Source organism: Tachypleus tridentatus, chromosome 9 (genome assembly GCF_004210375.1).
Source record: "Tachypleus tridentatus isolate NWPU-2018 chromosome 9, ASM421037v1, whole genome shotgun sequence".
NCBI lineage: Eukaryota > Metazoa > Arthropoda > Merostomata > Xiphosura > Limulidae > Tachypleus > Tachypleus tridentatus.
The window spans coordinates 134,580,424-134,600,324 of record NC_134833.1 but is presented as its reverse complement, the minus strand read 5'-3'; the positions used below and the strand labels follow the sequence as shown (position 1 = coordinate 134,600,324).

The window sequence follows — 19,901 nt, the reverse complement described above, 5'->3', positions numbered from 1 at the left end:
GGGGGGGGTATGGTGCATAAGTCTTCCCCCCCCCTACAGTTTGGTCTGTTGAATTGTTTTATTGCATCACAGGCCTACAAATTATGTGTTTGTTCTTATGATTTTCGTGTTCTTACCAATCGAATTACACAATTAGGCCTAGATGTAGGCTTTTTCAATAGCCGAAATGTACATCTTTAATATAGGTGTGCTTCTAAGCTTTTCAATTTAAGCGGTAGTTCATAAGTATCAGTCAGTATGCCTAAGTATGCATTCAAGGCTTGGAAGCACTATCATAGAATCTACCTACGTCTTGTATGTAGTGTAAGATTAAGTAAAATTTTCATTACAGCAGATTGAACAGAGCATGAAATTCGAAAATATTACTCCCAAGTGTAAACTCCTTTGATCTAGATCTGGCAGGCCATTTGTAGCTTGTAGCTGGATCAATCTTATGTGTATATTGTGCAGTTTTCCTATGCCATTTATTCTTATGCATGTCTAGCCGGTTTTATTGTTGAATGCCTTACTCTCCTTAGCTGTCGAAGCTGCTGACCATAGTGTACATTTAGTGTACAGTTAACGACAGGTTTGGGCCGCTCGGATCCTGACACGCCTACATCACCCCCTCCGCTCCCTTTAGTCTGAACCTCGATTTTACAACAGGGCTCATTAGACCTGTGTTTGTGGCTCTCATTAATCCATGAAATTTCAGATTATCACCGCCCTCTAATAAAGTGCTGGTGCTTTATGGTAAAAGAACAATATATTCTCTTATCATAGATAGTAAAAGTATTGTATTTTCTTGTATAATTAAAACACAAAAGGAACGATTTCAATGGCCTGATACCCCTACTCAAATTGTATTGTTAGTTTTTGTTTTGGTGTTTTTATTTAATAGATGTGCTTATAAACATTATATCACAACGTGTTTGCCTTTTGATGAGCTTTAACAGGAATATAATATATTTGTGATTGTTTAAGAATTTTTTGAGAAACTTGCAATTACTTGTGTTGTAACTAGCACACATTATTGTCCCAGCAATGCCCCGGCGGTCAGTCAGCTCAGTAGTCACATAAATACATTATACAGTTCAGCCCTACTTCCATTCTGTTCTATCTTCGTTCGTTGTACATTAGAGTTTTTCAATAAAGACTGCATTTTGGCCTGTTGAGTCATCTGGGAAACAGATTCCAATTATGACAAGCAAGCATCTGAGACTTTCCGATATTAGACAGTTCTGCAAGCCAGTTACTAGTACTACAAGTGACAATGCAGATGCAGATAATCCAACAACTTTAAGCAAAGGAATAGAAACTTGCCATACAGAGGAAATACCATGTTCATCAGAGGACGAGCCTGAAAATGCTTGTGCAACTATTGCACATCATGAACCACCAAATAGTTGTGAAACAAGTTTGTGCAGTAATAGAAATCTGACACTTCACAGATACAGTGGGGAAAGCCATATCATCCAGACTTGCAACTAATACCATGACAGAAAGCAGAATCTCAAAATATCAACTTTCAGGGCAAGTGGTTTGATGAGTTCCCATGGCTGCATTTTGACAATCAGACACAAAAAGTCATATGCTTTCATTGTGCCAAGGCAGAAAATAGAGGCCCTTTTACAGGGAAATTGGAGAGGCCAGTGGAGTATACCTTCATATCCACCAGTTTTTGCAACTGGAAAAAGACAAACCAGAAATTCAACGAACACCAATCCTCCTCTCAGCACAGGTTTGCTACATCTCCAGAAGGTTCACTTGATGTAACTCCAGTGACTGTCCAGCTACATGATGGAAAAAAGAAGCTGCAGGAAGAATACAAAAGAAGTCTAGCTAAAATATTCAGAAGTTCACATTTCTTACTGCGTCAAGGTTCAGCATTATGTGGACATACTGATACAGAGGGCAACTTCCTGCAGTTAATGAAGCACCTGGAAGAGGAAGATTCTGAGTTGACAGTCTACTTGTCAAAGAAAACCACATACACATTGCTCCAGGCTCAGAATGAAATAATGGAGATGTTCAGCCATCAAATACTGAGGAACATAGCACACAAAGTGCAGCAAAGTAAAATCTTTGCATTAATGGTTGATGACACTCAAGATGTTACAGGTGCCGAACAGGAAGCAACATGTGTACAATACGTAGATGAGAACCTTGATGTCCATGAGACATTTCTTGGTTTGTACAGTGTTTCCAATACAACTGGTGAAACAATATCCTCGACTTTACTTGGTGTAATGTACTGACTAGACTCAATTCACCACTGTCAGGATTAAGAGCACAAACTTATGATGGAGCCACTAACATGAGTGGTGCGTACAGTGGATGCCGGGCAAAAATAAAAAAGAAGCAACTGTCAGCTTTGTTTTTTCACTGCGGAGCACACAAGGCTAGTTTAATAATGCAACATGCAGTTGAAGCTTGTGAATATGGTCGAGATTCTATCCAGTGGGTACATGAACTTGGTGTCTTGCTTCAGAGGTCAGGCAAGTGCAAGACAATCTTTGAAAACATTGTATCTTCAGACAGCCACAATGGTCCTGTTAAATACATCCACTCACTGTGTCCAACACGCTGGTTGTGCCGTCTATCTGCAATTACATGTGCTAATGATCACTACAGTGACATTGTTGATTCTTTGTCTGAATTAGCAAATGAAAAATCAGATGTAGCAGTGAAAGCATGAGGTCTGCTGGACAGATTTGACAAAGGAAAGATAGTTTTAGGACTGTTGATGGCTCAGCATCCATTTGCTGCATTAGAGGAACTAAACCATGCATTCCAAGCAAAACCAGTGACAGTATCTGGCATGACTGAAGCATCTGCAGTGACAGTTGAGCAATTGTGGGTATTGCGAACAGAGAAAAAATTGCAACAAGATATTTGATGAAGCTGAGAAAAAGGTAACTTCCCTAGATCTGGTGCCTATTGAACTACCACGCATTCACAGACTCCCTAGAAGGATCACAGATGATGGCTCAGCACACCATTCTGCAACAGCTAGAGATTACTACAGAAGCCAATATTTTGGATTTGTGGACACAATCATAGAACATCTGACCACTAGATTCAATGCAGAGAACAATGACTTGAGGCAATATCTGGAACTTGAGAACATGATCACATCTGGCAAGATTGACAACTCAATTATAAACTTCTATCCAGAAATCTCTGTACAATGGCTTGAGTTCTCCATGTTCAAAGGAACAACAAAAGCAGTATCTCTGAAAGGTGTGAAGGATGCTTGCTGTAAAATGCATAAAACAAGCCAGCAGATGTTTAGTGAAGTGTTTCTTCTCATGAAAATTTTGCTTGTATGTCCAGTATCTAGCTGTGAATGTGAATGCAGCTTTTCTGCATTAAGACAGTTGAAGACGTGGTTAAAGTCAACTATGTCTCATTGCCGCCTCAACCATGTGGAAGTTTGTCACACTCACAAAGATGAAGTCGACAAGATAAATATAGAAGAGCTTATGAAAGAATTCATAAACAGATCATCACAAAGGAGGTCTACGTTTGGGAATATGTAGACTAGAGGACTAAATGAATCTTACTTCAATGAAAAGTATGAATAATTATGTGCTACATTGTATTGATGTGTAATTTTCAAGAGTTCACAAAGAAATTTTAATTATTTTTATCAAACAACATGAACAGTTTTTCAATAGATATAAACTTATCAAGGGTAATTACTAATTTTCTTTATATTTGAAAATGTAATTCATGCAATGAAAGTTATTAGTAACCTTGTCAAGTATAATGGCCATCTTTTATACTGTGCAGTGTGCAGGAATAAATTAATGTGACAGTTAATTTGTGACATATTTGTCTTTATTCTATAAACATTTTTGAAAACTGTTCACAACACCTCACTTATACAAACCTACATGGAAACCTTGAAGTATCATGGCAACAAGATTACTCTGTGACTGCATATTTACAGGTTTCAGGTTCATGTAATCAGAGATTACCAATTTGCAAATTGAACAGTCCACATAAGTGGTTGCAAAAATTATTCCCCCCATCAGGTGTAAAAAATCTATGCCCCTGGTAACCTTGGTAGCATTACCAGTGTAAGAGAGTTTGGTTTAGTGCTTGTAATCATCACAGGTAAATATAGAACTCATTTACACTGGTGTTCATTAGTTATGGAATCCTATCACAGCTTTTGTACAAGGGGTATGTGTAGTTCTGAATCATTTCCTCCCTGTGTGTATGTAAAGATTCAGTTTTGATTTTGTGAGACTGATTTAAAAATACACCATGAAATCAAAGCCTATCTCAACAAAGTTGCATTAACTATTTCTGGACAATTACTGACACTGATTACGTTTCTTAAAGAGAAGAAGGCTGTTTTAGTTTCATAACATCAATTTAAACAATACACCAATGATTTGAGGAGAGTGATTTGGATTCAGAAACTGAACGTTTCAACAAAAAAAAATTCCTACTTTTGCGTATAAAATGTAACGTAGTAATAACTAGTTTTATATTTCCAGACATTTCTGAGAGTGGATGTAAAATATTAAAAAATCATAAGAAGTTTAAAGATGTTGAAAATGAATGAAAGTAGAAGAGAATTCTCAGAAACAGAGATAATAAATAAGACATACTGTTGAAGTTCAAAATTGCTAGTATGTATGCATTACTGCTCAGTGTGTGTCAAAAAAGATGTTCTGGACTGGAGAGAAAAAAGAACATTTAGATTTGTTACCATGTGCTGTATGCATCTTAGCTTTTAAATAAATTATAGTGAAAGAAATGCATATTGATTTCAGAAAATTACAGTAGTCAGTGAATAGCTCTTTCAAGTTTTAATTAACACTAACTGAAGAACTTGTAAATAAACCAAATCTCCAGAACCCTTTATAGGGAGTTTAGAAACAATTCTCTGAAAATTTCAAAACACAAAATGAAAGTTTTCACACTAAACACAATATGTTTTAACATTTTTATCTATTATTGTCCTCTCAATAATTTTATTTCAGTCACTACCTTTTACCATTCAGTTTTAGTTATTTATTTTTTCTAATTTCCACCAATCCTGAATTAAACTCAACTTCTTTATTGTGCAAACCTTGACATAGAAATTACACATATTTAAGAAGTCATAATTATTTCTTCATACAAAATAACTGCTGATTCATTTAACTCAGTGGTTCCCAACCAGGGGTGCAAGATAGCATTCCAGGGGGTGTGAGATAACATTTCAGTTTTTTTTTTTGTTTATATTGAGGGTGCTGTCCTATATATTCAAAAATTGTGCCATACTTTGAAAACCTCGTAAAAAATAAACAGGAACAAAAGAATCATTAAATTTAAATTGGCTTATGAACATTTGAACATTTCATGCATGGATGAAAATTTATTTTTTTGTAGGCCATGTAGGGTTTATGCAACTTTTAGTTTGTTGTAATATTTTTCTTTTCCAAATGTTTTATTTTTGTTTATATATCATTAAAAACTAATTATAAAAATTTTTTTGGCCATCTTCACCTTTATTCTTAAATAAATAATTAATGTGAGGGGTGCGAGAACATATTAAAATATTTTATGGGTGCGGGACATAAAAAAGGTTGGGAACCACTGATTTAACTGTTTCTCAAATGAACCTTAAGTAGCCTTTTTCTCTTTCTTGAACATGATAGCACGAGAAGTTATGGAAGGGCAGTTTGTTCACATTTTGTTCCTTATTGTATTTCTCTCTAATCTCAGGACAATAAATCATATTTTAAGATCTACATCACAAATACCTTAATGGTATGCAAAAGGTGAAATTAAAAGAGAATGAGATAAGTAAAATAAACTAATGATTTCATCTTTAATAGTCAGTTACAAATACAAAAACTTATTTTAAAAATTATATCCTACAGATATTGCATTGTTGTAACTTTCATTTTTTGTGTGTAAATCCATTTAGTGAAGATAACTGCAGTACCAAGTCCCACTATTTCACAGTTTCCCTTTTAATAACCTAAGACATATGTTACAACATTGTTCATATTTTCTACTTGTTAACTTGTTAAATATAAGTTCAATATGTATATTTACAAGTAGGTGTATTATAAGTGCTTTCAATGTTTTGTAAATAAATTTCTTACAACCTCAAGCATCTATTGAATTTTGAATGAGCAAAATATGCAAAAAAAATCCTCTTTTGCATACACATTTTATCAACATAATGATAAGTCCTAACGACTTCTCAACTTATATGCAACCTATTGTACTAAAAATGGTATTTGTCTGTTATTAATAATCAAATTGAAAACAGATACCTTCTTTACACTAGCAACTGTTCTTATTCTGTTGATATAGGCTAAGTATGAAATACACAATCGTCTCAGTTTTCATTGCAGTATCTAATGAGTAAGACAAAAATACATCTATTTGCAAATATAATATACAAAGAGAATAAAATTTGCAAATTTAAATGAATGCATAGAATGTGCTTAGAATGATGTAAAGAGTGGCAAACTGTTCATGACAACACTGTCTAAGCTTGGCAGTGCACTTTATGAAACACATGTCTAGTTTGTTAAATTTTGAATAAAAACAGTTTTACACCATATATACCATGTGACCATTACAGAATCATTGTGTAGGGAAGGTATAAGCTGTTGAATGTTTGGAAAAAAAAAAAAAACATGGATCATAAATCTGTCAAGAATATTTATTGTGATAAAATTAAGCCTTGTCCATGAAGCAATAAAGTATTCAACAAAAATAATAAGCAGTTTGTACATGGGAGTAATGTGAGATTTGAGTGAAAATAGTACAATTAATATTAATTTTAATAGAACAATTAAAAGTCAAGGTATGTGCATATTACTTTGTATATAAATAAACTTGTCAATCTGGATCACCACAATGTCATTTTTATAAGATTTGATCTGTTTTCTGACAAGTGAGTGTGGTATGATGTTACATTTTTAATTATTTGACGTAACATCACACTGATCATAAGAGTAGATATAACATTGTAGACTAATATATTTTTATTGTACTTACAGCTTCAGACTTGGTCCTTCAAATAATTTTAAATGATAAAAGGTACAGGGGAGTGTTACTTGGCCTGGAGAGCTGAGATTCCATTGACTCTTTTGGTCTGAAAGGCACTTAAAATTTTTTCTTTTAATTATGATGGGGGTATTTTAAACTTATCACTAGCTTTGACAAAATTTATCTTTCCAAATCATTTCAAATGAAACTAACTTTATTATGAAAGAGAGAAACGAAAAGATATTGACTTCAAGTCTTGTAGATTTCAGCTTTTTTTACGAGTTGTCTTTCTTTGTAAAAATTAAAATTGTAGTTTTCAAACGTACAGAGAATATAGAGGATTAATATCTTGCACTGCAGAAATTATGATATTAGTTAAAAGTTTGTTTTTGTTTTTTTGTTGCAAAATTTAAGTGTGTTCGTACTTGGCCATGAAACAAACAAATATGTTTATTTTGAGTTGGATGCCATGCTATTGGTGATCTTACTGGAAAAAAAAATTAAATGTTTGATGTATAACAATCTTGCATATGTATCTCATGAAGGGAAATGTGTCAATCACTGTTTCCTATAATGTTTGTATCCTGACATTTTTTAATTAACTATTTTTTGTGTTCATATTGTGCAGTCTTCTTTTCAAGGTAAATTATACCATTGTATTAGAAAAAGTATATAAATTTGTAATAATTTTTCACTTTATGAGAAAACGTAAGAATAGAAATTTACTATATAAAAAGTTTTATTTATTTAAATTTATAAAGAAAAATATTTTAAAAAATTTTAAAGTTTGATTTTGGGTTGATTTGAGCACTGCCCTAATGCAATCATTTGCTAATTTTTTTTTAGCATAATATGACACTTTTAGCCACCTAAAATGAGAGTAATAACATTATTAAACAAAATGTCATTGGTTTTTATTGTACCTTAATTAATATTGTGGTTTTATTAGTATTTATTCCTCACTGTTTTTCAACTTTAGTTATAATGTAACTGTTCATATCTCAGCTCTCAAAAGCCTTAAGCATATATTAAAAAAAAGAAAGAAAAAAAAGGCAAAACACTAGCCAAAAGTTTATTTGTCAATAAAATGTTTTAGGCAACAACCTTCTATTGGGTTTCTATTGAGAAGTAGATGGCTTTCCAAAATATTATTTTCATAGTCATTAATATATTTATTTTAAATTGTCAAAAGTTTTTCATTCTTGTTTCATTTTATATTCTGTAACTTTTTTCACCCACTTAATTCTTTCATTACTGATCTAAACCCATCCTCTAAACTACTTTCCTATTCTTTTCAATTGTAAGAATAAAAAAGGCTATTAGTTCAGCATGAGTTTTCATAGAGATTGGAACAAAGTAAAAAAACAACAACAACAACAAACTTTGTTTGGGGTTATATTGGTAGAATAAAAAGTGAAAACTTTTGCTGCAGCTACCATCTTGATTTTTTTAAAAGCTTATAAAAGGAATACTTTGTTATTGTGCTTCATATGGAATAAAGTGTTGTAGTATGATTGAAAAGGAAATGTTTTTTTATGAACTAAGATGAGATAGGTTAGTTAAATCATTCTTCACTTGGTTGTATCAAGTTTTGCATTAAGCCGTAGTAGTTTATTAAGTAAAGGGTTGAATGGGCAAATAAAAACTTATTACATACATGCTGAAACCTTCTGATTAACTATTTGAAATATTCAGTTTGCTTATAATTTTGGTATGATAGTAAAGTTTTTATTTTATGCCAGTTATTGCAAACACTAACACTGTATGCATTGTTTTTAATCAAAGTAAAAATAAAATTTACTGTTTTATAAAATAGATTCTTAATAGGAAAGTTTTAAAATGATGTTGAAAACATAATAGATAGTAATTACCTAAAGCAATGATAAGTCATTTAAAAAAAAGAAAACACATGTAGCAATAAAATATTTTAGAAATTTCAAACCTGCAAAGTCATACAAGTATCACATATAAAAATAAGGTACTTTCAAAAGCTAGATAATTTCTAGAAAGTAATTCTGAAGTTTCAGTGTGTTTAATGAAACACTTGCAGGTAGTTGACTTACCCAAGTCTCATATAGTTAATACTTATTGGTCTCTGATGTTACTTCTAGGATAATAACTGTAATGAGAATTTCCTGAGAAAGTTCCATGACTTTGTGAAAGAAAATACAAATAAAAGTAAGGTAAGTTATTATACTAAATGTACTTATTATTAAAAATGATGTTGATTACTCCAAGAATTGTATAAACTTGTTGAAATTAAATTTGAAAATGATAATTTATCTGAACATTATCTATTATATTTTTAATTTTATTAAAGGACTTATTAACTGGAGAATAATGATAGATTTTTATTGAAATATTATATACTTAACATAATAATAATTAGTATTCTGTAAAAAGGTCTTTAAGTCTTAAAAAAATATATTAAACAGTTAAATCAGGTAAAATGTACAAATTATTTCACTCTAAAATTAAATAAAACAGCTCTAATTACATTGTATTTCTGAGAGTTTTTTGTGATAAACAAAATTTCCAGAAAACAATGTGAAGTGGATGTTTTAAAAACTTTAAGCTTTTACACTGATTCTTGTCTGGATATCTAAAATGCCATTGTAGCATATATCAGTTCATCATATACTATAAGAAATTTGTTAACTATAAAAATTTTATATTTGAAGCATTATTTAACTGTTATATATTCTATGTGATAAAATCTGAATTGGATTTTGTTCCATTTAGATATGCTTTCTTTTTCACCAACTGTGTGACATTTAAAATCTTTGTTTTTAGAATTGTTTATTTGTGGTAACTAGGTTATGTAGGACTTGAAAGTACCATCTTCTATTTGCCAAACGTCTTTTGAACAATCCTGTTATTCCCATTTATACAGATGGTTCAAAATCAGGTGACTCTGTAGGATCTGTCATGGTTTGTGTGGTTTGGTGGTTGCACACAGGATCCTCTCTGCACTTTCTATGTTCATCGCTGAATTGTATGCTATTTTTCTCATCCTGGATAGCGTGTAAGCTATGTACTACATGAACTGTACTATCTTTGGTGATTTGCTTAGCTCTTTACTGGCCCTTGAATTACTTCATGTTAATTCTCACCCTGTTTTCATTGATATTCAAAACTAACTGGCCATTTTTCTTTATCATCTACTTTTATCCAGCTTTTTTGGATACCAGGGCATGGCAGTATTCATGTGAATGAGCTCAGTGACACCACAGCTAAGTCTGTCTCCTCTGGTGCTATCACTGCCATGCCTGTTCAATACATGGATTATAGTCCTGCATTCAAGTTAGTAGTTGACTTGAAGTAAACAATATGGTAACAAACTTTTCCAAATCAAACCTTCTGTTGCTTTTTGGCCGTCTTGCTTCAGTAAGGATCAGAAAGAAGTTGTTCTGGCTGGGATGTGTATTGATTACAGTTTTTTAACTCATCATTTTCTTGTATCTGAAACTGATGCACTAATGTGTGACACTCAAGTCACAATAGCCCACATTTTATGAACATGAGTGATGGTATCATTTTAGACATATTTTCACAGTGGGCTCACCCCTGACATTGAACAATGTCATTGTCAATTTTTAATTTTCTACTGGTTGTTTGACACAGATAGCCTAATTGCTTTATGCTAATAAACACCAACTAACCAACCAATCAAATGAGTTTATGGCATCAACACACCAGTATCATCCATTTCACCACATCCAGCCATGCTTTTTTATTTATCATGCTTTTTGACAATAACTCTGTGATGTAGTTTCAATTGCAAAAGACTCTGCCATGTCTAAAACACACAACTCCTTCCTTCAAGTTTTCTATAATCCATCTAATTTACAAAGAAAATAGTTTTCCAGCTTCTTTTCCAATAGAAGTCTATTTGTGCTGCATCTGGAAACTTGACCAATATGTATTTATAAGGGATAGCATGAATACTACTATTTTACTTTTCCAGCTGCATGAAGTATGTAACACTTGAATAGATGTGTAATGAAAACAACTTGTTTAAACTTGACTTGTGTTGCATTTATAGATGGAGATTCTTCTTGATTGTGTGTACTGTTGCCTGGGGCATAGGAATTGCTTTTGCCACTTCTGTGTTTGTTGATTCTTACCTGTTACAAGATACCTTACTGTTCTCTTTGAAGCTGAGATATGACCATTTGGAGGATGCTCTCTTTATGGTACTGATGTCTCAAGTTAATTCATGCTGTTTTCATTTCAAATACCAGAAAGTACAAAGGATACCCCTGTTGTCGAAATTTTCAATCCCTGATATGAACATTCATTTTTACATCTACACATGCTTATTTTGCCATGGAAAGGGCTGTTACATACCTCTCCCAAAAGCAATTGAGGTTTGGGGGTATCACATTACCTTCAAAATACCAAACAATGTCAAAATGTAGTAGTGATACATATTCTACTGTAACTTTATATTACTTATGATTCTTACATGACTTATTGATTTATTTATTCAAAGCCATTTAAATATAACATTCTACCCTCTTACTTTAATAATTTCTGTTTATTAAATATTTAACTTCAGATTTAAAATGTGTAGACTTTTAAGTTGTGGAAATTTGATCTGATAATGGTTAATTTTCTTGGTCAATCAAATTGAATTGACTAACCTCACAACTATTTTATGTTCATTATAGTTTCCACACTAGAACTTTTAATATACACTTTGTGTATCTTCACAGAATTTAGCAGCCTTTTATTAAACATTAGAAATCTTTTATACACAGAAAATAACCTTTTTAATGAAGTATTTTTACTAAAGATTTGTTCATAAACATATATAGTATTTCTATATATTAGTCTGAGTGCTAAGAGAAATCTTTTATACACAGAAAATAACCTTTTTAATGAAGTATTTTTACTAAAGATTTGTTCATAAACATATATAGTATTTCTATATATATATAGTCTGAGTGCTAAGAGATTTCCACATTACGATTAAAAATAATTTGTTTGAAAATATTCAACATATATTATCGATAAAACTTTATATTTTATCAGGTATTTTCTCAACTCTTAACTTTATACAAGGTTGATAAATTTGATTGACAACAAATGATGAACAACACATCTAAATTATCCTATTTTTTTTTCTAGAATGCTTTCAGATTATTCTGTGAAATTACATTTGTTTGTCTTAAACAGCTTTAAACTCATAATGGTATATATCTATTTACACTTAAATTTTATTGTCCTTAAACCCTGTTTAACTACTACTCATGTTATTGTAAGTTGTTAATCACTTGGAGAACATGCAGCTTACTTTAAGCTATTAAATTACTTTATGCACAAAGCTGCTCGTGAATGTACTCCATAAAATAATTTCTTATATTATTATTGTTATCTGTTTACCTACTCTAACACATAAAGTTTCCTATTTTTACATTTTGCAAGAAAGTACTTATCTAAGTCTTCCTTTTTGTTTGTGTCAACTTTCAATGACACTTAATACAACTTTTCTATACTATTTATAGTACTCAATAAATATTTTTATGTTTAATTAAATAATGCACCAAAGAACACAGAATAATAGCATGTACAAAAAGTAGAATATATTTAATAACTAATTTTTTCTGGATTTCTAGCTCTGCAACAAGGACTATTAAATCATTTGATAGATGGAAATCTTGGCTTTTTATTGGTTATAAGTAATATTGTATTGAATGTCAGAAAGAACTATTGGCAATTTCTGGCAGAGAGCATGCAACAGGTGTGTGGGGAAAAAGGGTTCTGGTGGTCGATTTCATGGCTCTGTAAGCAAATAAAATTTAAGGCAGTGAAAATTATGCTCTGCATGAGTGATAATAACATTTTAATAAGTAATTTTTGTTAAATATTGTACTTCTCCGAGGAGTGGTACATAAACTACAGAAGAAAGATGCCTAGAGAGCAAATATCACAATTCTCACACTAGGGATAATTCTAGATTTTTTTTAAATATTGCTTTATAAAATTAATAAATTGAAACTTATACAGTATTAAAATATGGATTATTAGTTATATATTTATTGATATACCATGATAAGAAAGTAGTTTAATTAAATTTTTAGTGAAAGACACTAAAACCTTGTGGCATGTGGAGAAAGGATTAAAACAAAGAATAATTAAATAAATCAGAGTTTGTTTACATAAACTAAATTTTAGCAGTAAGTTTTTGCTTTTATTTTAATTTAGGAAGAATCATAGCTAGAATGTTTTGTGTAATATTCTATTTCTGTTTATTAACTTAAGAATTGAAATACACTCACACTTTTAAATATTTTTCAGTAACAAGTGATATTTTCTCACATAAAACAACTCTTATAAGCTCATATGATCATTTTTCTATGAAAAAATTGAAAGTCATAAGTGTTTGTATTTTATTGTACTTTAGATGTACTACAAAAATCATTTAAAAGCATAATAAATTCATTGGCAAAAGTCTGAACACCAAACTTCTGTAGTGTAATTATAGATTTTAAAAGTATCAAAAAAGATTCAGAAGTATTTTGTTTGTTGGAGTATTGTGGGAAGATTTCAAAATTTTAAACTGGCCTTTCATGCTCTCATATGTCTTCGGACATGTGAACATGTGAATTTGCTTTTTTTTTTAAATAGTAAAATACCTTTACTTTTCAGTTTCCCCCAGCACAGTCATGTCATTCCTCTGTTAACCTGGGTTTTTTTCATCGGCTAGTGACATTACTGAGGAGAGGAGATGTTAAACAAGGTGAGATTTTTTCCAAGTTAAATGCCAGTTATCACTTCTTCCACTAGCTAGTAACAGTACTGAAGAGAGGATGAGTGAAAGAAGGTGAGATTCTTCTAAGTATTGCCTTACCATTAACCACTTCTTTCACTGGCTAGTGGAAGTACTGAAGAGAGGATGAGTGAAAGATGAGATTCTTCTAAAAATTGCATTATCGTTAACCACTTCTTCCACTAGCTAGTGTCAGTAGTGAAGAGAGGATGAATGAAAAAAGTTGAGATTCTTCTGAAGATTGTATTACCAGTAACCACTTCTTCCACTGCCTAGTAATACTAATGAGGGGAGGATAAGTTAAACAAGTAAAGAGTTTTTCTTAGACTTGTACCATTCTTTAGATTCTTTATATGAATTACTTAACTACATCAGTAACTTTTCTTACAAATGTACTTCTATAGGAAAAAAAACTGAAAGTTTTTCTTTATTTAATGGATATCATAAGTTTAAATGATCACTTCAGTATAATTCTGTTCGATAAAGTGACACTTGTCTTATTTTCCAGACATGTATGTACCACTCAGATTTTTCTGCAGTCACAATAAGCCATATAGTCATACTCAACGAGCAGGTGGATTGATCTCATATCTGACAAAATCCTTTGCTGAAGAACTGAAGGAAAGAGAGTCAACTTCTGATTTTCGACATTCATCAGGTAATCTAAACAATAACTGTTGTTTAAGTCCCAGTTATTTCAGATGCAGAGATTGGACAAGGAAAGATATACATCAGATAATTCAAACACTTATTTGTGTGTGATGAAGTTTTAATTTAGAAAGGAGAATCCAGGTAATGTAATTTATTGCTTCTAAATTACATCATTTGTATAGTCATCATTAATATATTCAATTTTTAAATTTGTTTTCCCCCATCTGTATTTTATGTCAGTATGGAACATGTCTAGTTATGATAATAATTCTTACTTTTTATGCATGAAATAATTTTGTTAGTCAATTTGTCATTTATATTTTATCTTATGAATACCTAAAGTTATCTTCTTTTAGCTGTACTTAAGTTTTAAAATAATTACTCTAGTCAATTTTAACATATATTCTTTACCACTATTGTATAGATGCTTAATGGAAAAGGTCACAGAAGTTGTATTGGAGACTCTTTTTTTCTGGAACAGTCACATTACTGAAAATTGTGGTGAACAAAAACTAGCTACCTTGTTTGCCATAGATTGGTACCCCACTTCAACTGTATTTTAATGGAGAAAGCAAAAGCACGGGTCTCAGTGATGTTTTTAACTTAATGAATTCTACAACAGTATAACAACAACAACAAAAAAACAAACATCAAATGGATACCACAGTATGGTTCTGGATAAGCAACTGTAGGATTACTGGTCTATACCTGAACTCAGTTTTCTTGGGTCATGATACAGCCACTGACATTGTAGAATGCTTCAGCCCTGTACTCAGAGCTTAAGATTTGACCATATACTGCAATTTTTTACATTAATTGGGCATTTTATGAGGAGTTTCAGAGAAACCTGAAGGAGGAATTTGGGTACTAGTTATTAAACCTGTGTTCTTCTGGTTTCCTCAAAGGGTAGTTGTACAGTACTTTTTTTAGGGGGGGACGTTGTATTTGTTTCTTTGTACTTTACATGTATTGTTCCTTGAGATGCTAGCTAGGGGAAGAATACATGATGATGGTTTTTTTTCAATTCATAAGTCAGAGTATAGACACTTATAGAATTTTTCTGCTTTAATAACTGAGATATCACTATTAACAGGGACATTAAAAAATATATATTTCATTATAACTTCTTGTGTGAATATAATATAATAAGGATGACATACTGGATGTCCTTCTGAAGGTCTCTCAAGAATAATCCTACAGGACCATTGTGTCTGGAAAGTTGTGTCCCAGTTATTGTTGTTGTCTCTTGGATGAGCTAGTTTTGAAGAAGGATTCTCTGTAAAGAGAAGCATTTAAAGATAACAAATCTGAAGTAGAAAATGTTTGATGCATTGCCTTGTACCTGATCATATCACATCAGTTGGAGCATCATGAAAATGGATCTTAACCAATGTACTTTTTAAGTCCTGTGCTGCATCAAGACCTAGATACCAAGACTACCTGGATGAAGTTTCTAGAGTCAATGTAGTTAAATAAAAAGAGAAAAAATGTAATGGATCAAACTGACAACTGAAAAGGGGATAAAAAAGTGTCAAGAGGAAGATGTGTTGGAATTTGATGAGCTGGTGAAGTAAGTCTCTAATAAAAGCATAATTCACCAGGGATTTTCTTTTAGCTGATAGGAGTAACATCCTCAGCTCATAGAAAACTTTGAAGAATCTGAAAAAATTAATGTTGTTATTAGCTTTAACCACATTCATATCAACTGTTATTATTAGCTAAGAATTGAAATTGTGCATAAAGATTTGCTTAACAAATACAATGACAAACTGATGTTAACAGGGACTTGTAATAAACTGAAAGACCATATTTTGCTCTAGGTTTAAGCAATGGTATTGTTATATTGCAATCATAACAAGTCATTGACACTGAAGTGTTAAGTGTTTTTATTATTAACTAATTTTTATGTTTTTGATTTATGTATATTAAGTACTGTATAAATTTAAGAAATTCTTTCAACAAATACAATAATAAGCTGGTGTTAAAATTTAAAACAGGATTTATGTAAAAGTATATTTTGCTCAAGAGATGAATGAAGAGCTTGTCTCATTGTAAGCATGACAAATCAGTGTTAAACATTTAATATTATTAAATTGAACTATTTTTAAATGCATTTTTTATGTTTAAGGTTTAATGGTAATTAATGATAATAACTGAATAAGTTTTAAATTGATCTGATATATGCTTGTTGCTTGACATGCCTGTTTATTCTCTGGTGATGTATCATGTCCTAATGACCTGGAAAATTCTTAGAAATGGTCATGAAAATGACCTAGAATTTCAGCTTGGATAGTTTTATGAACTCTGTGAATGTACATTTTCCCCCAGAACAGAAATTTCACATAACAAATATAGAAATTAAAAGTTTTAGCTGGTGAAAGCTACTCCATGTGACAGGTTAAAATGAAATTGCATGTTTCAGTAGAAGCTTCATGTACGTTCTGAATAGGGTTTGTGAAACCAGTACTATAAGTAACAGATGTAATGGGTGGATCTGGAGGGCTGTATCCTATGATCATAAAGCCTATCTCCCAATTTCTCAAGTTTACATGTAGTTATCTTGATTGGTGTAATTTTTAAGTAGTTTCACTTAGTTTCATATATCTTATGTCAAAATCGTTATTCTTTTTTGTCATCCTTCTTTTGGTTTTGTTTTCCTTTTATCATCATCTTTCATTTTCACATCAGTTCCTTGATTTTCTTGGCACGTGACAACTGTTTATTGACTTTATCTGTAGGGTGCTCTTTACTAAGTTTCACAATGTAAAACTTACTTTATTAGTATTATTCATAGCATTGGTTGTTAGTTAGAATACAAAAATAACTGATTACTTATATCATAAAAAAAAGTTTCTTCTAAGTCAAATTAACAAAGTGAAGTAAGCAGGCATTTTTTGACCTTCCTAAATGTAAAAAAACCTACACATACACACATACCTCTGGGGCTTCACCCACTTTGACCATGCTGGAGCCTTGAGTATGTCCCAAACCCTTCACCCACCTAAATAAATTGTTGTGATCTATGGCTGTAGTGGTCTATCTAGAAAGCCAAAAGTGATGGTAAGTATCTAACAGTATGCATTTTTCCATGAAGCATGACAATTCAATTCAGTAGAGATGTTGCAAAAGGCCTATCTGTAAGTGCAGATGTGAGTACTACTTTGAGAACAGTAGACATAAGTGTGAAGTGGCCATATTGGATGTATAACTACTCAAAACCACTGATAAAGAGAAAGAACTAAATAAAATATTAAAATATGCACCTAATTTCAAAAATAGGGTTAACACAGTTGGAAGTGGATGTTTATTTGTAGCAAAATACAGATTCAATTTGTTTTGCAACAATTACTGATAACTTGTTTGATTGCAGAGAAGAGAATAGTATCAAAATCAACATACATCATCTGTAGTGAAGCATGAAGTGTAACCTATTCATGTATGGTGGCATCTTAGCTAGTAGTGTGGGAAGTCTACACAAAATTGGTGGAACCCTGACTGTTAACAGGTACAATCAAATTCTTATTTGTCATATCATTTCCTCAGGAACAAGATGTATTGTGCAGGGATTCACCTCAAGTATGCAACAAATGTGACAAAATGATATCTAAGAGAGAGAAAAAAAAAAAAAAAGAGTATGTTGGAACATTCACTCCATAACTTTGCCTGCACAAAGCTGTATAGGCTTGTAAGGTGATATGGGAACCAAAGATTGACTTGAGAAGTGATAGAGAATTTTTGGAACAAACTTTATGAAAAAAAAAAAAAAAATATATATATACATTGATGAATATATGGTAGCAAAAAGAAAAAACAAAAAAAACAATGTACTAATTTGTTCACAACAACTACAAAATACTAAGACATTGTACAACTCTTACCCACCATTCACTCCTATTTTCTGTAATGATATACCAATTATAAATGGACCATTTAGCTACTGTTGCTCATTATTTGAGACTTCTCTGTGTGCATCATTTCTGCATTTCCATAATTATTTTCAATACTGTATGTTTCAGGAAAATAATTAAAAGTTATGGTTTTAATGTTAGAATGTTATCTGTTGATAACTAGTATTAATGCTTCCCTCCTTTTTTTCTTATAGTGGCATATTTCTTGACACATTAAGCTTTCTTATACTGTAGATTTCAGCCACTAAATTTCTTGCTGATCTGACTTCATAGTACTTGTATTTATGAAATGTAGTTTAGCACCTAGCAGCATTAGAAGTATAAAAGTTGTAGTAGTGTAGAATTAAAATAATGATTAATGGAATAGAATCATATGGATACCATCACTTATGTTTAGAGTGGAGTTTTTACTTGAGTAATTATTAAATCCTCAGTGTCATTATTTTTAAAATTTCTCTGACTAAGATAAACAAAATGTATGGCTCATTAAGAGTTAAAAATTAATAAAATATTACATGTATGTTACTACTGGTGTGTAGAACAGTATATGTAATGAAAGAGTGAATAAAAAGAATTATAATATTTTATGTAGGTGATCAAATGCATGTATTATTTGCCTGTTTATAATTTCTCAACAAAGTGAGTTTTATTTCCAGATGAGTAATAATATTTTTATCACAAACTTGTTTTACATGTTTATAGGTTCTAGAAGTTTTGACTTGCAACTGCTGTCAAATCTTGATCATAGGCCTATTCATGACAATATAGCCAGTCTTCTTGATGGCATTGTACGACTTTATCATTATTCTGCTCATCGTCAGTTGGAGAAGGTAATGTTGGACTATTGAGATTTTAATCTTGAAAATTATTTTTAAGCTAGTATAATCTGTTGATACAATTTAATTTATACCACTAAATGTATGTCCACAATAATATAAAGTTTTACGACTCCAGACGTTTTAGCTCTTGAAGTCATATTAAAGATATTCATAGAAGTAAAGTAGTAATAGTAAATCTAATTTTGAGTGTTTTCTGCATTTTTCAAGCCATAAAATAGTGTTTTGGAACAGTACAGAACAAAAACAAATGTTTTTATTAAACAAGTATTCAGTGTAAGCTTGAAACCAACAATATTAATTATGATTTTAATGGTATTACCAAAAAGCAACACTAAAATAATCTATTCTGTTGGCTGTGATACAGTGCAAAAATTGTTATGTACATGCAACTTAAAACACAATAAACATTGAAGAAGAAATCTTTATTTCAATGTGCATTACAGTTACATCTGCAATACATTTAGTTGAACTTAATTAAAACAATTTTCTTGCACTAATTCTGTGGTATATTGCTGTAGTTGTATGGTGTGGTACTACAAGTGGCATATTTAGTACTGAGATATATATTTCATTTACAAATTCCTGTTATTTAACAGTATGATACTAGGTTAATATTTTAAAGAAGGATATTTATATAGTAAAAAAACAAACAGATAGGAATTCTGATCCACAACAATCTCTAAAATCTTTATTATATAATATATTTAAGATCATCATATCCCTGTCAGGAAGTGAGTA

At 31.3% G+C, this 19,901-nt stretch overlaps 1 protein-coding gene across 6 annotated transcripts in view; it reads left to right on the top strand.

Annotated features, from left to right (window-relative positions):
* The window catches only part of LOC143226430 (E3 ubiquitin-protein ligase RNF123-like), a 121,760-nt gene that overhangs the window by 67,935 nt on the left and 33,924 nt on the right, over positions 1-19,901 (top strand). For all 6 annotated transcript variants that reach the window (XM_076457372.1, XM_076457376.1, XM_076457375.1 and 3 more), the window contains 4 exons: positions 9,102-9,173; positions 13,645-13,735; positions 14,274-14,423; positions 19,027-19,154. In XM_076457372.1, coding sequence (XP_076313487.1) covers positions 9,102-9,173; positions 13,645-13,735; positions 14,274-14,423; positions 19,027-19,154 — 441 coding nt within the window. The remainder of the gene's footprint in view (positions 1-9,101; positions 9,174-13,644; positions 13,736-14,273; positions 14,424-19,026; positions 19,155-19,901) is intronic.